Source organism: Ranitomeya variabilis, chromosome 4, assembly GCF_051348905.1.
Source record: "Ranitomeya variabilis isolate aRanVar5 chromosome 4, aRanVar5.hap1, whole genome shotgun sequence".
In the NCBI taxonomy this organism is placed as follows: domain Eukaryota; kingdom Metazoa; phylum Chordata; class Amphibia; order Anura; family Dendrobatidae; genus Ranitomeya; species Ranitomeya variabilis.
The window spans coordinates 112,877,794-112,894,086 of NC_135235.1; the positions used below are offsets into that span (position 1 = coordinate 112,877,794).

General features: G+C 46.8%; 1 protein-coding gene across 1 annotated transcript in view; it reads left to right on the forward strand.

The window, feature by feature from the left end:
- The window catches only part of SPOCK2 (SPARC (osteonectin), cwcv and kazal like domains proteoglycan 2), a 243,991-nt gene extending 227,992 nt beyond the window's left edge, over positions 1 to 15,999 (forward strand). Inside the window, exons 9-10 of the mRNA XM_077259136.1 lie at positions 5,421 to 5,558; positions 14,174 to 15,999. Coding sequence (XP_077115251.1) covers positions 5,421 to 5,558; positions 14,174 to 14,316 — 281 coding nt within the window. The 3' untranslated portion in view covers positions 14,317 to 15,999. The remainder of the gene's footprint in view (positions 1 to 5,420; positions 5,559 to 14,173) is intronic.
- The last annotated feature ends 294 nt before the right edge of the window (positions 16,000 to 16,293 follow it).

Below are 16,293 nucleotides of genomic sequence, written 5' to 3' on the forward strand. Positions count from 1 at the left end.
GAGTGCGGGCGGCTGTGCTGAGTGCGGGCGGCTGTGCGTGGCGGTGCTGAGTGCAGGCGGCTGTGCGTGGCGGTGCTGAGTGCGGGCGGCTGTGCGTGGCGGTGCTGCGTGCGGGTGGCTGTGCGTGGCTGTGGTGAGTGCGGGCGGCTGTGCTGAGTGCGGGCGGCTGTGCGTGGCTGTGCTGAGTGCGGGCGGCTGTGCGTGGCGGTGCTGAGTGCGGGCGGCTGTGCGTAGCGGTGCTGAGTGCGGGCGGCTGTGCGTGGCTGTGGTGAGTGCGGGCGGCTGTGTTGAGTGCGGGCGGCTGTGCGTGGCTGTGCTGAGTGCGGGCGGCTGTGCGTGGCGGTGCTGAGTGCGGGCGGCTGTGCGTGGCGGTGCTGAGTGCGGGCGGCTGTGCGTGGCGGTGCTGAGTGCGGGCGGGTGTGCGTGGCGGTGCTGAGTGCGGGCGGCTGTGCGTGGCTGTGCTGAGTGCGGGCGGCTGTGCGTGGCTGTGCTGAGTGCGGGCGGCTGTGCGTGGCTGTGCTGAGTGCGGGCGGCTGTGCGTGGCGGTGCTGAGTGCGGGCGGCTGTGCGTGGCGGTGCTGAGTGCGGGCGGCTGTGCGTGGCGGTGCTGAGTGCGGGCGGCTGTGCGTGGCGGTGCTGAGTGCCGGCGGCTGTGTGTGGCGGTGCTGAGTGCCGGCGGCTGTGACTGGCGGTGCTGAGTGCCGGCGGCTGTGCGTGGCGGTGCTGAGTGCCGGCGGCTGTGACTGGCGGTGCTGAGTGCCGGCGGCTGTGCGTGGCGGTGCTGAGTGCCGGCGGCTGTGCGTGGCGGTGCTGAGTGCCGGCGGCTGTGCGTGGCGGTGCTGAGTCCCGGCGGCTGTGCGTGGCTGTGCTGAGTGCCGGCGGCTGTGCGTGGCTGTGCTGAGTGCCGGCGGCTGTGCGTGGCTGTGGTGAGTGCGGGCGGCTGTGCGTGGCTGTGCTGAGTGCGGGCGGCTGTGCGTGGCGGTGCTGAGTGCGGGCGGCTGTGCGTGGCTGTGCTGAGTGCGGGCGGCTGTGCGTGGCTGTGCTGAGTGCGGGCGGCTGTGCGTGGCGGTGCTGAGTGCGGGCGGCTGTGCGTGGCGGTGCTGAGTGCGGGCGGCTGTGCGTGGCAGTGCTGAGTGCGGGCGGGTGTGCGTGGCGGTGCTGAGTGCGGGCGGCTGTGCGTGGCTGTGCTGAGTGCGGGCGGCTGTGCGTGGCTGTGCTGAGTGCGGGCGGCTGTGCGTGGCTGTGCTGAGTGCGGGCGGCTGTGCGTGGCTGTGCTGAGTGCGGGCGGCTGTGCGTGGCGGTGCTGAGTGCGGGCGGCTGTGCGTGGCGGTGCTGAGTGCGGGCGGCTGTGCGTGGCGGTGCTGAGTGCGGGCGGCTGTGCGTGGCGGTGCTGAGTGCGGGCGGCTGTGCGTGGCGGTGCTGAGTGCCGGCGGCTGTGTGTGGCGGTGCTGAGTGCCGGCGGCTGTGACTGGCGGTGCTGAGTGCCGGCGGCTGTGCGTGGCGGTGCTGAGTGCCGGCGGCTGTGACTGGCGGTGCTGAGTGCCGGCGGCTGTGCGTGGCGGTGCTGAGTGCCGGCGGCTGTGCGTGGCGGTGCTGAGTGCCGGCGGCTGTGCGTGGCGGTGCTGAGTCCCGGCGGCTGTGCGTGGCTGTGCTGAGTGCCGGCGGCTGTGCGTGGCTGTGCTGAGTGCCGGCGGCTGTGCGTGGCTGTGGTGAGTGCGGGCGGCTGTGCGTGGCTGTGCTGAGTGCGGGCGGCTGTGCGTGGCGGTGCTGAGTGCGGGCGGCTGTGCGTGGCTGTGCTGAGTGCGGGCGGCTGTGCGTGGCGGTGCTGAGTGCGGGCGGCTGTGCGTGGCGGTGCTGAGTGCGGGCGGCTGTGCGTGGCGGTGCTGAGTGCGGGCGGCTGTGCGTGGCTATGGTGAGTGCGAGCGGCTGTGCGTGGCTGTGGTGAGTGCGGGCGGCTGTGCGTGGCTGTGCTGAGTGCGGGCGGCTGTGCGTGGCTGTGCTGAATGCGGGCGGCTGTGCGTGGCTGTGGTGAGTGCGGGCGGCTGTGCGTGGCTGTGCTGAGTGCGGGCGGCTGTGCGTGGCTGTGGTGAGTGCGGGCGGCTGTGCGTGGCGGTGCTGAGTGCGGGCGGCTGTGCGTGGCGGTGCTGAGTGCGGGCGGCTGTGCGTGGCGGTGCTGAGTGCGGGCGGCTGTGCGTGGCGGTGCTGAGTGCCGGCGGCTGTGTGTGGCGGTGCTGAGTGCCGGCGGCTGTGACTGGCGGTGCTGAGTGCCGGCGGCTGTGCGTGGCGGTGCTGAGTGCCGGCGGCTGTGACTGGCGGTGCTGAGTGTCGGCGGCTGTGCGTGGCGGTGCTGAGTGCCGGCGGCTGTGCGTGGCGGTGCTGAGTGCCGGCGGCTGTGCGTGGCGGTGCTGAGTCCCGGCGGCTGTGCGTGGCTGTGCTGAGTGCCGGCGGCTGTGCGTGGCTGTGCTGAGTGCCGGCGGCTGTGCGTGGCTGTGGTGAGTGCGGGCGGCTGTGCGTGGCTGTGCTGAGTGCGGGCGGCTGTGCGTGGCGGTGCTGAGTGTGGGCGGCTGTGCGTGGCTGTGCTGAGTGCGGGCGGCTGTGCGTGGCGGTGCTGAGTGCGGGCGGCTGTGCGTGGCGGTGCTGAGTGCGGGCGGCTGTGCGTGGCGGTGCTGAGTGCGGGCGGCTGTGCGTGGCTATGGTGAGTGCGAGCGGCTGTGCGTGGCTGTGGTGAGTGCGGGCGGCTGTGCGTGGCTGTGCTGAGTGCGGGCGGCTGTGCGTGGCTGTGCTGAATGCGGGCGGCTGTGCGTGGCTGTGGTGAGTGCGGGCGGCTGTGCGTGGCTGTGCTGAGTGCGGGCGGCTGTGCGTGGCTGTGGTGAGTGCGGGCGGCTGTGCGTGGCTGTGGTGAGTGCGGGCGGCTGTGCGTGGCTGTGGTGAGTGCGGGCGGCTGTGCGTGGCTGTGCTGGGCGCCGAGTGCTGGGGGGCCTGAGCAGGCGGGGACAACGGCGTGCTGTGGGTGTCAAGTGCCGGAGTCGCCGCTAGCTCAGGCCCCCGGCACTTGCTATATTTACCTGTCCCCCGTTCCCACGATGCGCGCTGCTCCATCCTCCACATCCTCTGGCTGTGAATTTTCAGTCAGAGGGCGGCGCGCATTAAGCGCGTCATCGTGCCCTCTGAACTGAACGTCACAGGCAGAGAATGTGGAGGACAGAGCAGCGCGCATTGGTGGAACGTAGGACAGGTAAATATACTCATCCTCCTGGCTTGTCCCTGCTTCTCGGTTGGAGATTGCGGTGTGCGTTCAGTGCTTACGCATACTGCGATCTCCTGGGAGCGTCACTCTGTGGGGTCCAGACTGCGCCGGTGCTTGCGCAGTCTATAAAGGCTTCGGACAGAGTGACGCTTCCAGCGTTATATTATAGATGTTTCTTCTGGAAACCTGGGTTAAGGATCATGCACACAATAGAGCCCTGCACACGGAGCCTGTACAGCAGTTCATGAAAGCTTTATGTCTCGTTAATAAAAAAAAACGTACAATGATATTTTCCCCCAGAAGCCAAGGGATAATTGAAGTGTACAGCTGCCATCCAATAGAGCGTACAATGTACAGAATCTGACAGTGTAAAAACAACTGTATGGAATTGGAGGCATAAAGAAGTATGGCAGAAGCCTCATGGAACTTTATGGCTGCTCTGTTATGGAGCAAAATGAAGCCTTTTCTATAATCACTGAGGTTATATATACAGTTATGCTCAAAAGTTTACATACCTCGGCAGAATTTTTGCTTTCTTGGCCTTTTTTCAGAGAATATGAATGATAACACCATAACTTTGTCTCCACTCATGGTTAGTGGTTGGGTGAAGACTGAAGACATTTATTGTCAAACTACTGTGTTTTCTATTTTTAAATCATAATGACAACCCAAAACATCCAAATGACCCTGATCAAAAGTTCACATACCCTGGTGATTTGGGCCTGATAACATGCACAGAAGTTGACACAAATGGGTTTGAATGGCTAAGGTAACATCTTCACCTGTTACCTGTTTGCTTGTAATCAGTGTGTGCATAAAAGCTAAGTGAGTTTCTGGGATCCAGCTGGACTCCTGCATCTTTCATCCAGCCACTGACTTTCTGGATTGTGAGTCATGGAGATAGCAAAAGAATTGTCAATGGATCTATGTGAAAAGGTAGTTGAATTGTATAAAACAGGAAAGGGATACAAATAGATATCCAAAGAATTGATAATGCCAGTCAGCAGCGTTCAAACTGTGATTAACAAATGGAAAATCAGGGCTCTGTAAAAACAAAATCATGGTCAGGTTGACCAACAAAAATGTCATCCACAACTGCCAGGAAAATTGAACGGGATGTAAAGAAAAACCCACAAATAACATAAGCTGAAATACAGGACTCTCTGAAAACTAGCGGTGTGGCTGTTTCAAGATGCACAATAAGTAGGCACTTGAAGAAAAATGGGCTGCATGGTCGAGTTGCAAGAAGAAAGGCAATACTGTGCGAATGCCACAAAGTATCTCACCTTCAATACGCAAAACAGCACAGAGACAAGCCTCAAAACTTCTGGAACAAGGTAATTTGGAGTGATGAGATCAAGATGGAACTTTTTTGGCCACAACCATAAATGTTACATTTGGACAGAGGTCAACAAGGCCTATGATGAAAGGAGCACCATTCCTACTGTAAAGCACAGAGGTGGATCGCTGATGTTTTGGGGATTTGTGAGCTACAAATGCACAGGAAACTTGGTCAAAGTTGAAAGAAAGATGAATGCAGCACGTTATCAGCAAATGCTGGAGGCAAATTTGCAATCATTAGCCCGGAAGCTGTGCATGGGGCGCACTTGGACGTTCCAACATGATAACGAGCCAAAGCACAAGGCCAAGATGACCTGTCATTGGCTACAGCCGAACAAATTGAAGGTTCTGGAGTGGCCATCTCAGGCTCCTTACCTCAATATCATTGAGCCACTGTGGGGAGATCTCAAGTGCGGAGTTCATGCTAGACAGCTCTGGAATTTACAGGAATTGGAGCCTTTTAGCAGCTTTACCATCTGAGAAAATAAAGAAACTCATCCACAATTAACCAACTTCAAGCTGTCATTGATGTTAGAGGGGGGCAATACACGGTATTAAGAAATGGGGTATGTGAACTTTTGATCATGGTCATTTGGATGTTTTGGGTTGTCATTATGATTTAAAAAGAGAAAACACAGTAGTTTGACAATAAATGTCTTCATCCAACCACTATCCATGAGTGGAGAAAAAATGTTGGTGTTTACATTCATATTTTCTGAAAAAGGCCAAGAAAGCAAAAATTCTGCCGGGTATGTAAACATTTGAGCACAACTGTACCTGAGCATTGCGGCATATATGGGAATTTATAACAGTCAGTCATGTCTGTGTCATAGGAGTGTTTATTCCCAGCTGTGATGAAGATGGATATTACAGGAAGATGCAGTGTGACCAAGCCAGTGGAGAGTGTTGGTGTGTGGATCAGCATGGCTCCGAGCTAACAGGCACCAGAATACATGGGAACCCAGACTGTGGTAAGAGTAACTGAGGTATTGTGCTACGTCCGACACTTACTGTTCTCTCCAGAGAACACATCATATCTTAAATACAAAAATGAAAATACTACTGATAATTTTGGTTCATTTTAAAGAATGATGGTATTTGCCCAGGACTGCATCTGCCACAGGGCCTGTGAGCATCTTGCCTCAGGAAGTGATATAAGGTACCTCTGAGGGGGCGCACAATCCTTACGCTCTTGACGCCAGCCAGCCAGGGCCACAGCATCCTCCTTCAGCCGATACATTGTGCGGCCACTTGAGATACCACTTAGTACTGCAGTAATGTCTGGTCACAGTCAAGGGGAGGAACATTTGCCTCTGCCAAGGGTCAGCAGTGGAGTCACATTATGGAGTATCTGACTCCTACCCTTCACTAGGGTCACAGCTGTCAGCCTTTGCAGAGAGCCATCAGTGTAGTCAGGAAATGTATGAAGGGCGAGTGCAGTGCTAAATGAAGGAAGGAAAGACATGGAAAGAAACAAAAGAGCTAGAAGAAAAGAATGAATAACTGACAAGATAGGAGACAAGATAGAAGCTGAATAGACTTCAATCAACTCTGAGGTGTGAAGTCCAGGAGAACAGGTCAGCTATGATCTCACATGGGTTGGCAGCTACCAGGCCCCATCACCTCCTTGTGACAGCCATGCTACCCCTACACAGATGCAGGAACAAATAACATCACTTCTATAAACTTGTATTTATAGTTCATCTTTACAGGTGCAGCCTTTAAAAAATCTTCCAACTTTTAGATCACTGTGGTTTGCATACGATAGCAGCTAAAAACACTTTCAGTGTTAATGGCCATGCGGTGAATTACCATTTTACTGAATATCTGTATGGCCACAAACAACTAAAATAGAAAGTCATGAATAATGATTGTCATTTTCAAAATATACTGATCTATGTGTATGTATTCTGCTGAGGTTTGTGTTCTGTGTTTTTCAGTGTTAGGCACCAATTCTTCAAAGCCAGAATCCTGGTGGAAATCACTTTGAAAAGTCGCAAAATTTTTGCTCAACACACAGTTAGACTAAAAATTTTTAACATTTGCAGTTTTCACAAGAGGCCAAAATGGTCAGAGCAGGGGTCGGGGCAGGGGCGCAATGTAGGAGTGACCCCACAGCTTGTCTATTTCATAGTGAGCTGTGACATTGCTTATGCAGAAATTTGGCGGGAGTATGATTTGTGGCGAGGAGCACACCGCTTGCCAGACTCTACTTTTTCATTAAGAGGCATGCACCTCCTAATGAATCGTGAGTGACTGACTCCGATAAGACAAGCATGAACATCACTGATGATGATAAATCACGGCGTAAGTCCATGGGATCCTCAGACCCAAAGCATTGACATTATCCTTTACATGTACTGGGGGAACATGCCCTCCTGCCCCCTGTCCCTGCCTATCCAAGTGCACTTTCCTCCTTTTTTATAACTTCTTTTCTCTGCAATCCCCCTGCTGCTATCTGTAATACTGAGATGAGGAAGCAGTAAGGAGCAGGAGAAGACGTTCTGAACTTCTGACAAATTTGGAACATTTTTACAAAAGCACACCAGCTAGATAAAAGGACTTAACAAATGTTTAATGTAGAGTATTTGTAAAGTTGCATCTGTGCAAGAACATACAGAACCTTAACTGGTCTAATGAGATATGGGTGCAGTGTTCTACCTTCTGTCAATGGTTAGTGTTTTAAAGGGAACCCGTCACCAGGTTTTCTCCAAATATGGCAGGACCAGCACCTGTAAACCCTTATATACAGCATATACAGGTGCTTCTCACAAAATTATAATATCTTCAAAAAGTTAATTTATTTCTGTTTTTCAATGCAAAAAGTGAAACTCATATATTATATAGAGTCATTACAAACAGAATGATCTGTTTCAAGTGTTTATTTCTGTTAATGTTGATAATTATGGCTTACAGCCAATGAAAACCCAAAAGTCATTATCTCAGTAAATTAGAATACTTTAGAACACCAGGTTGAAAAAATTATTTTGAAATCTGAAATGTTGGTCTACTGAAATGTATGCTCAGTAAATGCAGTCAATACTTTATCGGGCTCCTTTTGCATTAATTACTGCATCAATGCAGCGTGGCATGGAGGCGATCAGCCTGTGGCACTGCTGAGGTGTTATGGAAGCCCAGGTTGCTTTGATAGCAGCCTTCAGCTCGTCTGCATTGTTGGGTCTGGTGTCTCTCATCTTCCTCTTGACAATACCCCATAGATTCTCTATGGGGTTAAGGTCAGGAGAGTTTGCTGGCCAATTAAGCACAATGATATGGTTGATTTTAAACCATGCATTGGTACTTTTGGCAGTATGGACAGGTGCCAAGTCTTGCTGGAGAACAAAATTTCAATCTCCAAAAAGCTTGTCGGCAGAGGGAAGCATGAAGTGCTCTAAAATTTCCTGGTAGACGGCTGCACTGACTTTGGTCTTGATAAAACACAGTGGACCTACACCAGCAGATGATATGGCTCCCCAAACCATTACTGATTGTGGAAACTTCACACTAGACCTCAAGCAGCTTGGATTGTGGCCTCTCCACTCTTCCTCCAGAGTCTGGGACCTTGATTTTCAAATGAAATGCAAAATTTACTTTCATCTGAAAACAACACCTTAATATGCTTGGATACAGCACTTTGTGAACAGCCAGCTTCTTTAGCAATGACCTTTTGTGGCTTACCCTCCTTGTGGAGTGTGTCAATGACTGCCTTCTGGACATTTGTCAAGTCAGCAGTTTTCCCCATGATTGTGAAGCTACTGAAACAGACTAAGGGACCTTTTTAAATACTTAGGAAGCCTTTGCAGATGTTTTTGTTAATTATTCTAGTTTCCTGAGATAATGACTTTTGGTTTTTCATTGGCTATTAGCCATAATCATCAACATTAACAGAAATAAACAATTGAAATAGATCACTCTGTAATGACTCTATATAATATATGAGTTTCACTTTTTGTATTGAAGAACTGAAATAAATTAACTTTTTGATGATATTCTAATTTTGTGAGAAGCACCTACCGTATATATCCCCAATCAGCTCTACAATGCAAAAACAGACCTTTTATTATACTTACCTACAGTCCAGTCCGGTCTGATGGGCGTCTTTGGTCTTGACCCGGTGCCTCCTCTTTTATAATTTCTGTCCTCCTTCCCTGCTTTGTGTGACTGACTCGTCCTATGTCATCCACACAGTGTTCTCCATCTTGCTCCTGCATAGGTGCACTTCTCTCTGCTCTGCCAAGAATGGAGCAAAATATTGTAGTCTGCATGTGCCGGCACTCTTTGGCCTTTTCTCGAGCATGCGCATTACAGTACTTTGCTCTGCTCTGGGCAGGGCAAAGATAATTATATCTGCGCAGGAGTGTGATGGATGACACTGTGTGGATTAATGAGGATGGCGATCACAAGGCACCGGATCAAGACCAGTGATGACCATCGGACCGGATAGCGCTGTAGGTGAGTATAATAAAAGCTATTTATTTGCCTAGCAGGGCAGATTGGGGACTTACATATTACATTCTTGTGTGCTGTATAAGAGAGCTTACAGGTGCTGTCCCTACTTTATTTGGGAAAAACCTGGTGACAGGTTTCCCTTAACCCTAGAATGCGTACCTGGGGCCTCGCAGGCCTGCTAGGTTACTTGTTTTCTATTATCTGTAAAACTACATTAGTTAGAATTTTGAAACTCAAGGTAATCCTCAGGTATATAGTTGTTAGTAATATCCAGTTGTTCATATATTTTTATGTTATAGGCATCTCGTATAGCAACGCTTTTTTTGTGACTACCCCAGATTCACGTACCTGGGGCCTTTGAGGCCTGCTTTGGTTTACATGTACTCCTCAGTCTTTTTGTCTGTACTGTTGTTGGGGAAGAACTTATGACTCAGTCTTTATGACTATTGGTCGATGGCTGTTGCTGGGAAGAGTGTGGATTCTGCCTGACATGGTAATGTGATCCTGGAAGGGAGTTTCCCCTCACAAAGTAACGTGATTATGATGTCAGTACAGGTCCTTTAGTCCTAAATCCTAGTTGCTGGAGAGACTTTGGAGGAAGAAGTCAGCTTTCTTTGGTCTGTAACAAAGAACCTTTCTGAGCTCCAAAACCAGAGGCTTCTACTGCACTTACAAGAAAGTGATTTGTTGAAGGTAAGAGTAGGGGGGCTGTACTTTACCCTAAGCACACAAACACTAACAAAGTCTTAGCACACACAGTGTATAGTGCACAAGCCTGATTGTAATCTTTATTTTTTACTTTTCATTTTAGTTTACTCACATCTAAGATTACAATGGCACAGTCTACATCAAGGGGATTGACTGTCCAAGAAATTGAGGCGATTATTTTCAATAGTGATGAAGACAGTGACATTTCTTTGTCGGATGAAGAGTATATTCCACCAGCTAATGTATCAACTTCATCGTCCAGCGATTCCTCAGATGATGAAGAAGTAATGGATCCAGCAGAATGTGCAAGTAGAACATCTAAAACAAATGTTTTTTGGAACAGTACTGCTGTGGCTCATGCACGCACCCCATCACATAACATTATTAGAGTTCCTCAAGGAGCTGTCGGAATTTCCCAATTCATGTCCAAAAAAGATGTTTTCAGTAAATTTGTTTCAGATGATATTGCAGATGAGGTAGTTTTGTGTACGAATGTGGAAGTTAAACGTATTGCTTCGGAAAAAAAAAAACTTGGAAAAATTTAACTAAAGAGGAACTATATGCCTATATTGGCCTTACTCTTCTGGCAGGGTCGACTAAATCATATGATGTGCCAATCAGAGAGTTATTTCTGAACCCATTTGCAGATCCACATTACAAAGCCACTGTGTCCGTAGATAGATTTGAGGCTGTTCGGAGATGCATTCGTTTTGATGAAAAGAGAACTCGGCCTGTGAGGTTGGCAACCGATAAATTAGCGCCTATTAGCTATATATGGAATCTTTTTATCAAGAACTGTTACAAACTTTACAATTCTAGCGAATATGTGACAGTGGACGAACAACTTCTTGCCTTTAGGGGACGTTGCAAATTTATCCAATATATGCCCATTAAGCCAGCTAAATACGGCATAAACATTTTCTGGATGTGCGATTCAGCAACTTATTATGGGATGAATGGCATGATTTACTGTGGAAAAGAAGCTGACGCTCCAGTCCAGAAAGATCTATGTTCCAACATAGTGAAAACACTAGCTTTACCAATTTTCCATTCTGGAAAAAATATCACTATGGATAATTATTTTACTAATTTAGAACTGGCCAATTTTTTGCTTCAGAAACAACTAACACTTGTTGGTACAATGAGACCAAACCGCCGCGAAATTCCACCAATAATGAAGCACAATGCACAGCGACCAATCTACGAGAGTGTATTCGGTTTCTGCAATGAGGCAACAATGGTGTCCTATAAAGCCAAGAAAGAAAAATCTGTGATATTACTGAGCACAATGCATCACGATGAAAGTATTGACACCAATGACAGGAAACAAAAACCTGAAATTATACTTCATTATAATAAGACAAAAGGAGGTGTCGACAAGATGGACGAAATGATTACTGAATATTCGTGTAAAAGGCAGACTAAACGTTGGCCTGTTGCCCTTTTTTCCAATATCCTTGATGTGTCATCCCTCAATAGCTATATTGTTTATTGTCAAACTAATCCAGAATTCCATGCCAACAGGAAGGACAATAGACGTATATTTTTGACAGAACTTTGTTATGAACTTTTGATGCCTACTATGATGGAGAGAAGCAGCATGATATGCTTATCAAGGCAAATTACAGAGGCAATGATCCGATGTGGAATATGCTTTCAGGAACAGCCAGAGCAAAGAGAAAAAAAAAGAAAGCGCTGCTATATTTGTCCAGCAAAGAAAGAAAGAAAATCGGAGCGTTTCTGTTCTACTTGCGGACAAAATGTATGCAGGGAACATTCTGAAGAAAAAATAATATGCAAGAATTGTCGGGGAATATGTAAAGTGGAAAATAAATATTCCTGCACCAAGTTTGCTACAGACTTTATGTAAAAACTTTTTATAAGAAAAAATGTATCCATCATAAAAAATTGTACTGAGTGAATATATTGGGCATGCCCATTTAGTTACATTTTTGTTGTTTTATGTACATAATTTTTTTTTGGAATTATACACATCTTAGGCTATGTTCCAAGTAGCACTGGGGTTCACCAGAATGGGATCCATAATGGATCTGACCTCCTGGTAACTCCAGCTAAGGCTGATGGAATGCCGGGATTCCACCAGCCTTAGCTGATGTCACCAGGAGGTCAGATCCATTACGGATCCCCTCCTGGTGGACCCCAGCGCTAGTGGGAATGCATCCTTACTTTGCAAATTTAAAATAAACTTTGAAAAGTATTTTTATTTGAGTTATTCCATGTTATTTGCACACAGGCCTAAAAGGCCCCAGGTACGTGAATATGGGGTAGTCACAAAAAAAGCGTTGCTATACGAAATGCCTATAACATAAAAATATATGAACAACTGGAAATTACTAACAACTATATAGCTGAGGAATACCTAGAGTTTCAAAATTGTAACTAAAGTAGTTTTACAGAAAATAATAAAAAAGTAACCTGACAGGCCTGCGAGGCCCCAGGTACGCGTTCTACCAGCCTTAGCCGGGGTCACCAGGAGGTCAGATCCATTTCGAAATCCCGTCCAGGCGGACCCCAGAGCTAGTGGGAATGCATGCTTACTTTCAAATAACTTTGAAAAAAAAAATGTTTTGAGTTATTCCATGTTATTTGAAAACAGGCCTCAAAGGCCCCAGGTACGTAATAGTGTAGATTTCTATGGTCACGCATTCTGGTGCACAGCAATGTGAGCATTAATTTCTGCTTTCTTGTGTCCTGCAAAAAATATGCGTGTTATTGACGCATTTTTGCTTGCATTTTGAAAGCATTTTTGCTTCTATTTTTTTACCCCGTTCATTTGAATGGGTGAAAAATGAAGAAAAAGTGCTAAAAGAATGGACATGCTGCAGATTTCATAAAACAGATTGAGGGCTCAAATCCACATGTGCATGAGATTTCAGAAATCTCATTCACTTTGCTGCTTTTTTTGCCGCTGCTAGAACGCATGGAAAAAAAAAACAGTCAAAAAAGCAGCATGTTGACAAGCCCTTAGTGCATTAAGAAGGGGAGGAAGAAAAGACACTGCTACAAAAAATGCACACCACCCAATATATAGCAAAACACACTTTATTGGCAAAAAAAAACATAAAACCACTTAAAATCACTACGCCACTACAGACCACCTAGATATATAACGTACATATATAATATATACACATATATGTGAAAATAAGTACAGCTTGTCAATATACCTATAGCATATAAACACGTATATGGTAATACCTTCCTGTCTAGCGGCTCATGGGGGATCTACAGATAGCCCTATATAATAGTAGCTGATAAAAAACCCAAAAAAGGTATAGACAAGATAGTCAAAAAAACACCCTTGTATAGTGGTGGAAAAAAGTCCTATAGGTGAATACAGATCAAAAAGGCATAATACCTGCAGTGGAATAAAAACCCACCTAAGAACTGGCAAGCCGAAATATCCAGGGGACTGAGTAGATCATAGCCCCACGCGTATCGCCTCCCAAATGAGGCTTCGTCAGGGGAAGTATATGGCCAGCCAATGCACAAGTACTGAGTAGATCATAGCCCCACGCGTATCGCCTCCCAAATGAGGCTTCGTCAGGGGAAGTATATGGCCAGCCAATGCACAAGTGTATACACTTGTGCATTGGCTGGCCATATACTTCCCCTGACGAAGCCTCATTTGGGAGGCGATACGCGTGGGGCTATGATCTACTCAGTCCCCTGGATATTTCGGCTTGCCAGTTCTTAGGTGGGTTTTTATTCCACTGCAGGTATTATGCCTTTTTGATCTGTATTCACCTATAGGACTTTTTTTTCCACCACTATACATGGGTGGTTTTTTGACTATCTTGTCTATACCTTTTTTGGGTTTTTTATCAGCTACTATTATATAGGGTTATCTGTAGATCCCCCCATGAGCCGCTAGACAGGAAGGTATTACCATATACGTGTTTATATCCTATGGGTATATTGACAAGCTGTACTTATTTTCACATATATGTGTATATATTATATATGTACGTTATATATCTAGGTGGTCTGTAGTGGCGTAGTGATTTTAAGTGGTTTTATGTTTTTTTTTGCCAATAAAGTGTGTTTTGCTATTTTGCTATATATTGGGTGGTGTGCATTTTTTGTAGCAGTGTCTTTTCTTCCTCCCCTTCTTCATGCTTTCATGCTGCTACTTGCACCCCCTATCTATATATGATGTTTATGGCTGTGCGCCAGTGTTTCTATGTAAGCCCTTAGTGCATTAAACTCAATGATGGATCAATTTATGGTAACCTTCTAAGTGGTGGATGCAGGTACAGAGAATTTTATCATTCAAAAAAGTTGAATCTTAACAAAATATTGAAGCTACAGTGTGTAGATAAAAAAATAAAGTGGCAGATTTTCACTTTTAACCAACCAACTAATATCAGTCATGAAACCAAACTGTTGTACGTGTTTTTGGTACTAGATGACGTTGGATTCTCTGGAGATTTCGGTAGCGGCGTTGGCTGGGAAGATGAAGAAGAAAAAGAAACAGAAGATGCAGGCGAGGAGGCAGAAGAGGAAGAGGGAGAAACAGGCGAGGCAGATGATGGAGGATACATTTGGTAGACCCTGAGCAGCACACCCCTGTATGGGCCATGCCACCAAGTTCGGAAGACTGCAGTAAATAGTAATCAGATGCCACAGTGATCAGGAAACACAGCTGAATGTACATTATATTTCAACCGAAATTGTGTGTGTGAGCATGCAAGTGTGCCTGTTGACTGACTGCTTTCAAATTGCAGCTCATTTTCTCCCCATAATCTGAGATCCGTGCTACGACAGACAAAAGAATCACATTTATTCCTTTTCCTTTAAATGACATGGAGTTGTTGGCATATAATCTAACATTATTTGTTATTTCCAGAATCAAGCACACATGTCCGGGACACTCTTCCTTGTTGGGCGAGGAGCTAGTTTTTAGCTGCAGGAGAACAAAAAAGACATATTAAACAGTGTTTCTGTAGTTTACAGATGAGAAAAGAATGTGCGCTTCTGTAGATAGACCATAGGAACACATATCTCTGTGTATCTTGACGTTACAACTTTTCTCTAGCTTGATGACCAGTGTTCACTGGGGCTTAAGACATTGACTGTATATTAGACATTTATGTAAAATTTGTGCTTGGTGATAATTAAATGTAAACTCCCCAGCACCTGTAATATAACGTCACAATGTTTTGGGACACCATCCTGATTTGTAGGTTACCATCCACAGTTGTTTTCTCTCCATACGTGATATATTGCCGATGTCTACCTATACAGACGCATTTATCTTGAGCTTTCATTAACATGTGCAGTTTGAAATCACAATTACTGAGTTATTTCATTAGATCCACTGTGCTCTGTGTGTTTGCCCTCTATATTATGAGATCCTTTGACAACAGAAAAATGAATTAACATATTCAACAGTGAACGTCTTATGACAAAAAGAAATACTTGATGGCCAGAAACGCGCCGCAAGTGTGTGAAGAACACTATCGCGAAATCTGGTACATTTACACAACATTTTTCTATAAAACACAACAAAGACAGTTACAATGATCTATTTTTTACCTATGTGAATTGTGTACACATTTACTGAGAATACATGAAGAACAAGATGGCCTGCCCCACAGCTTCCCCATTCTGTTGATAGGCTGTGTCGGGTACTGTAGCTGTGTCCTATTCAAGTTGTGGGAGTTACCTGCAATACCAGTCACAGCCCACAAACAAGAGTGGTGCTGTTTTAGGGGGTGAAATGTAGAATATTTTTCTAATTTAAGACATGCCCTTTATACAGTATAGTATGTGCTATACATGATTGGTAATTACCAGTAATAGAGCTTTTCCCAAAAGCCCCCCATACACATTAGATAACTACTGCTGTCTCTCCCGAATACCCCAAACAGAAGAACACTTGGTTTGACTGAGTGATCTCCTGTTCTTTATAAGAGAGTCACCGCCAGACTCCTCTGGCAGTGGCTTGTCACCAGGGAGAACAAAAGGATCAGTTGCTGAAATTCAGCAAACCAGATCTTTCTCTCCCCAATCAGAATCGGATCAGAAGGACAAGTTTATAGTAGATTTCCGTCCCACAGTACCTTAAATCCACGCTCTCTTGCGGCAATTCCTCACCATATTGCTGATAAATCCATCAAAAAGTATCCAAGCCAGCAGGGTTATTCCTCAATAAATGTATTTATTGATCACAACTTACAAAATTAAAACCTCACCGTTTTGGCCACAGGCCTTTATTGAGCTACAATTTAGAAAAGTTAAATATTTATACAATGATAAAGACCATCTGTGGCCAAAACTTTTCAGCTTTAACTTTATATGTTGCGATCAATAAAGAAGTCTGTTAAAGAATATACCCGGTGCCCTGGATACTTCTTGCTAAAATCGGGAAGACCCATAAACCTTAGGCCACGTCAACACGTTCAGTATTTTGTTCAGTATTTCACATCAGTATTTGTAAGCCAAAACCAGGAGTGGCTCAAAAACGCAGAAGTGGTGTATAAATGTTTCTTTTATACTTTTTCTATAATTGTTCCACTTCAAGTT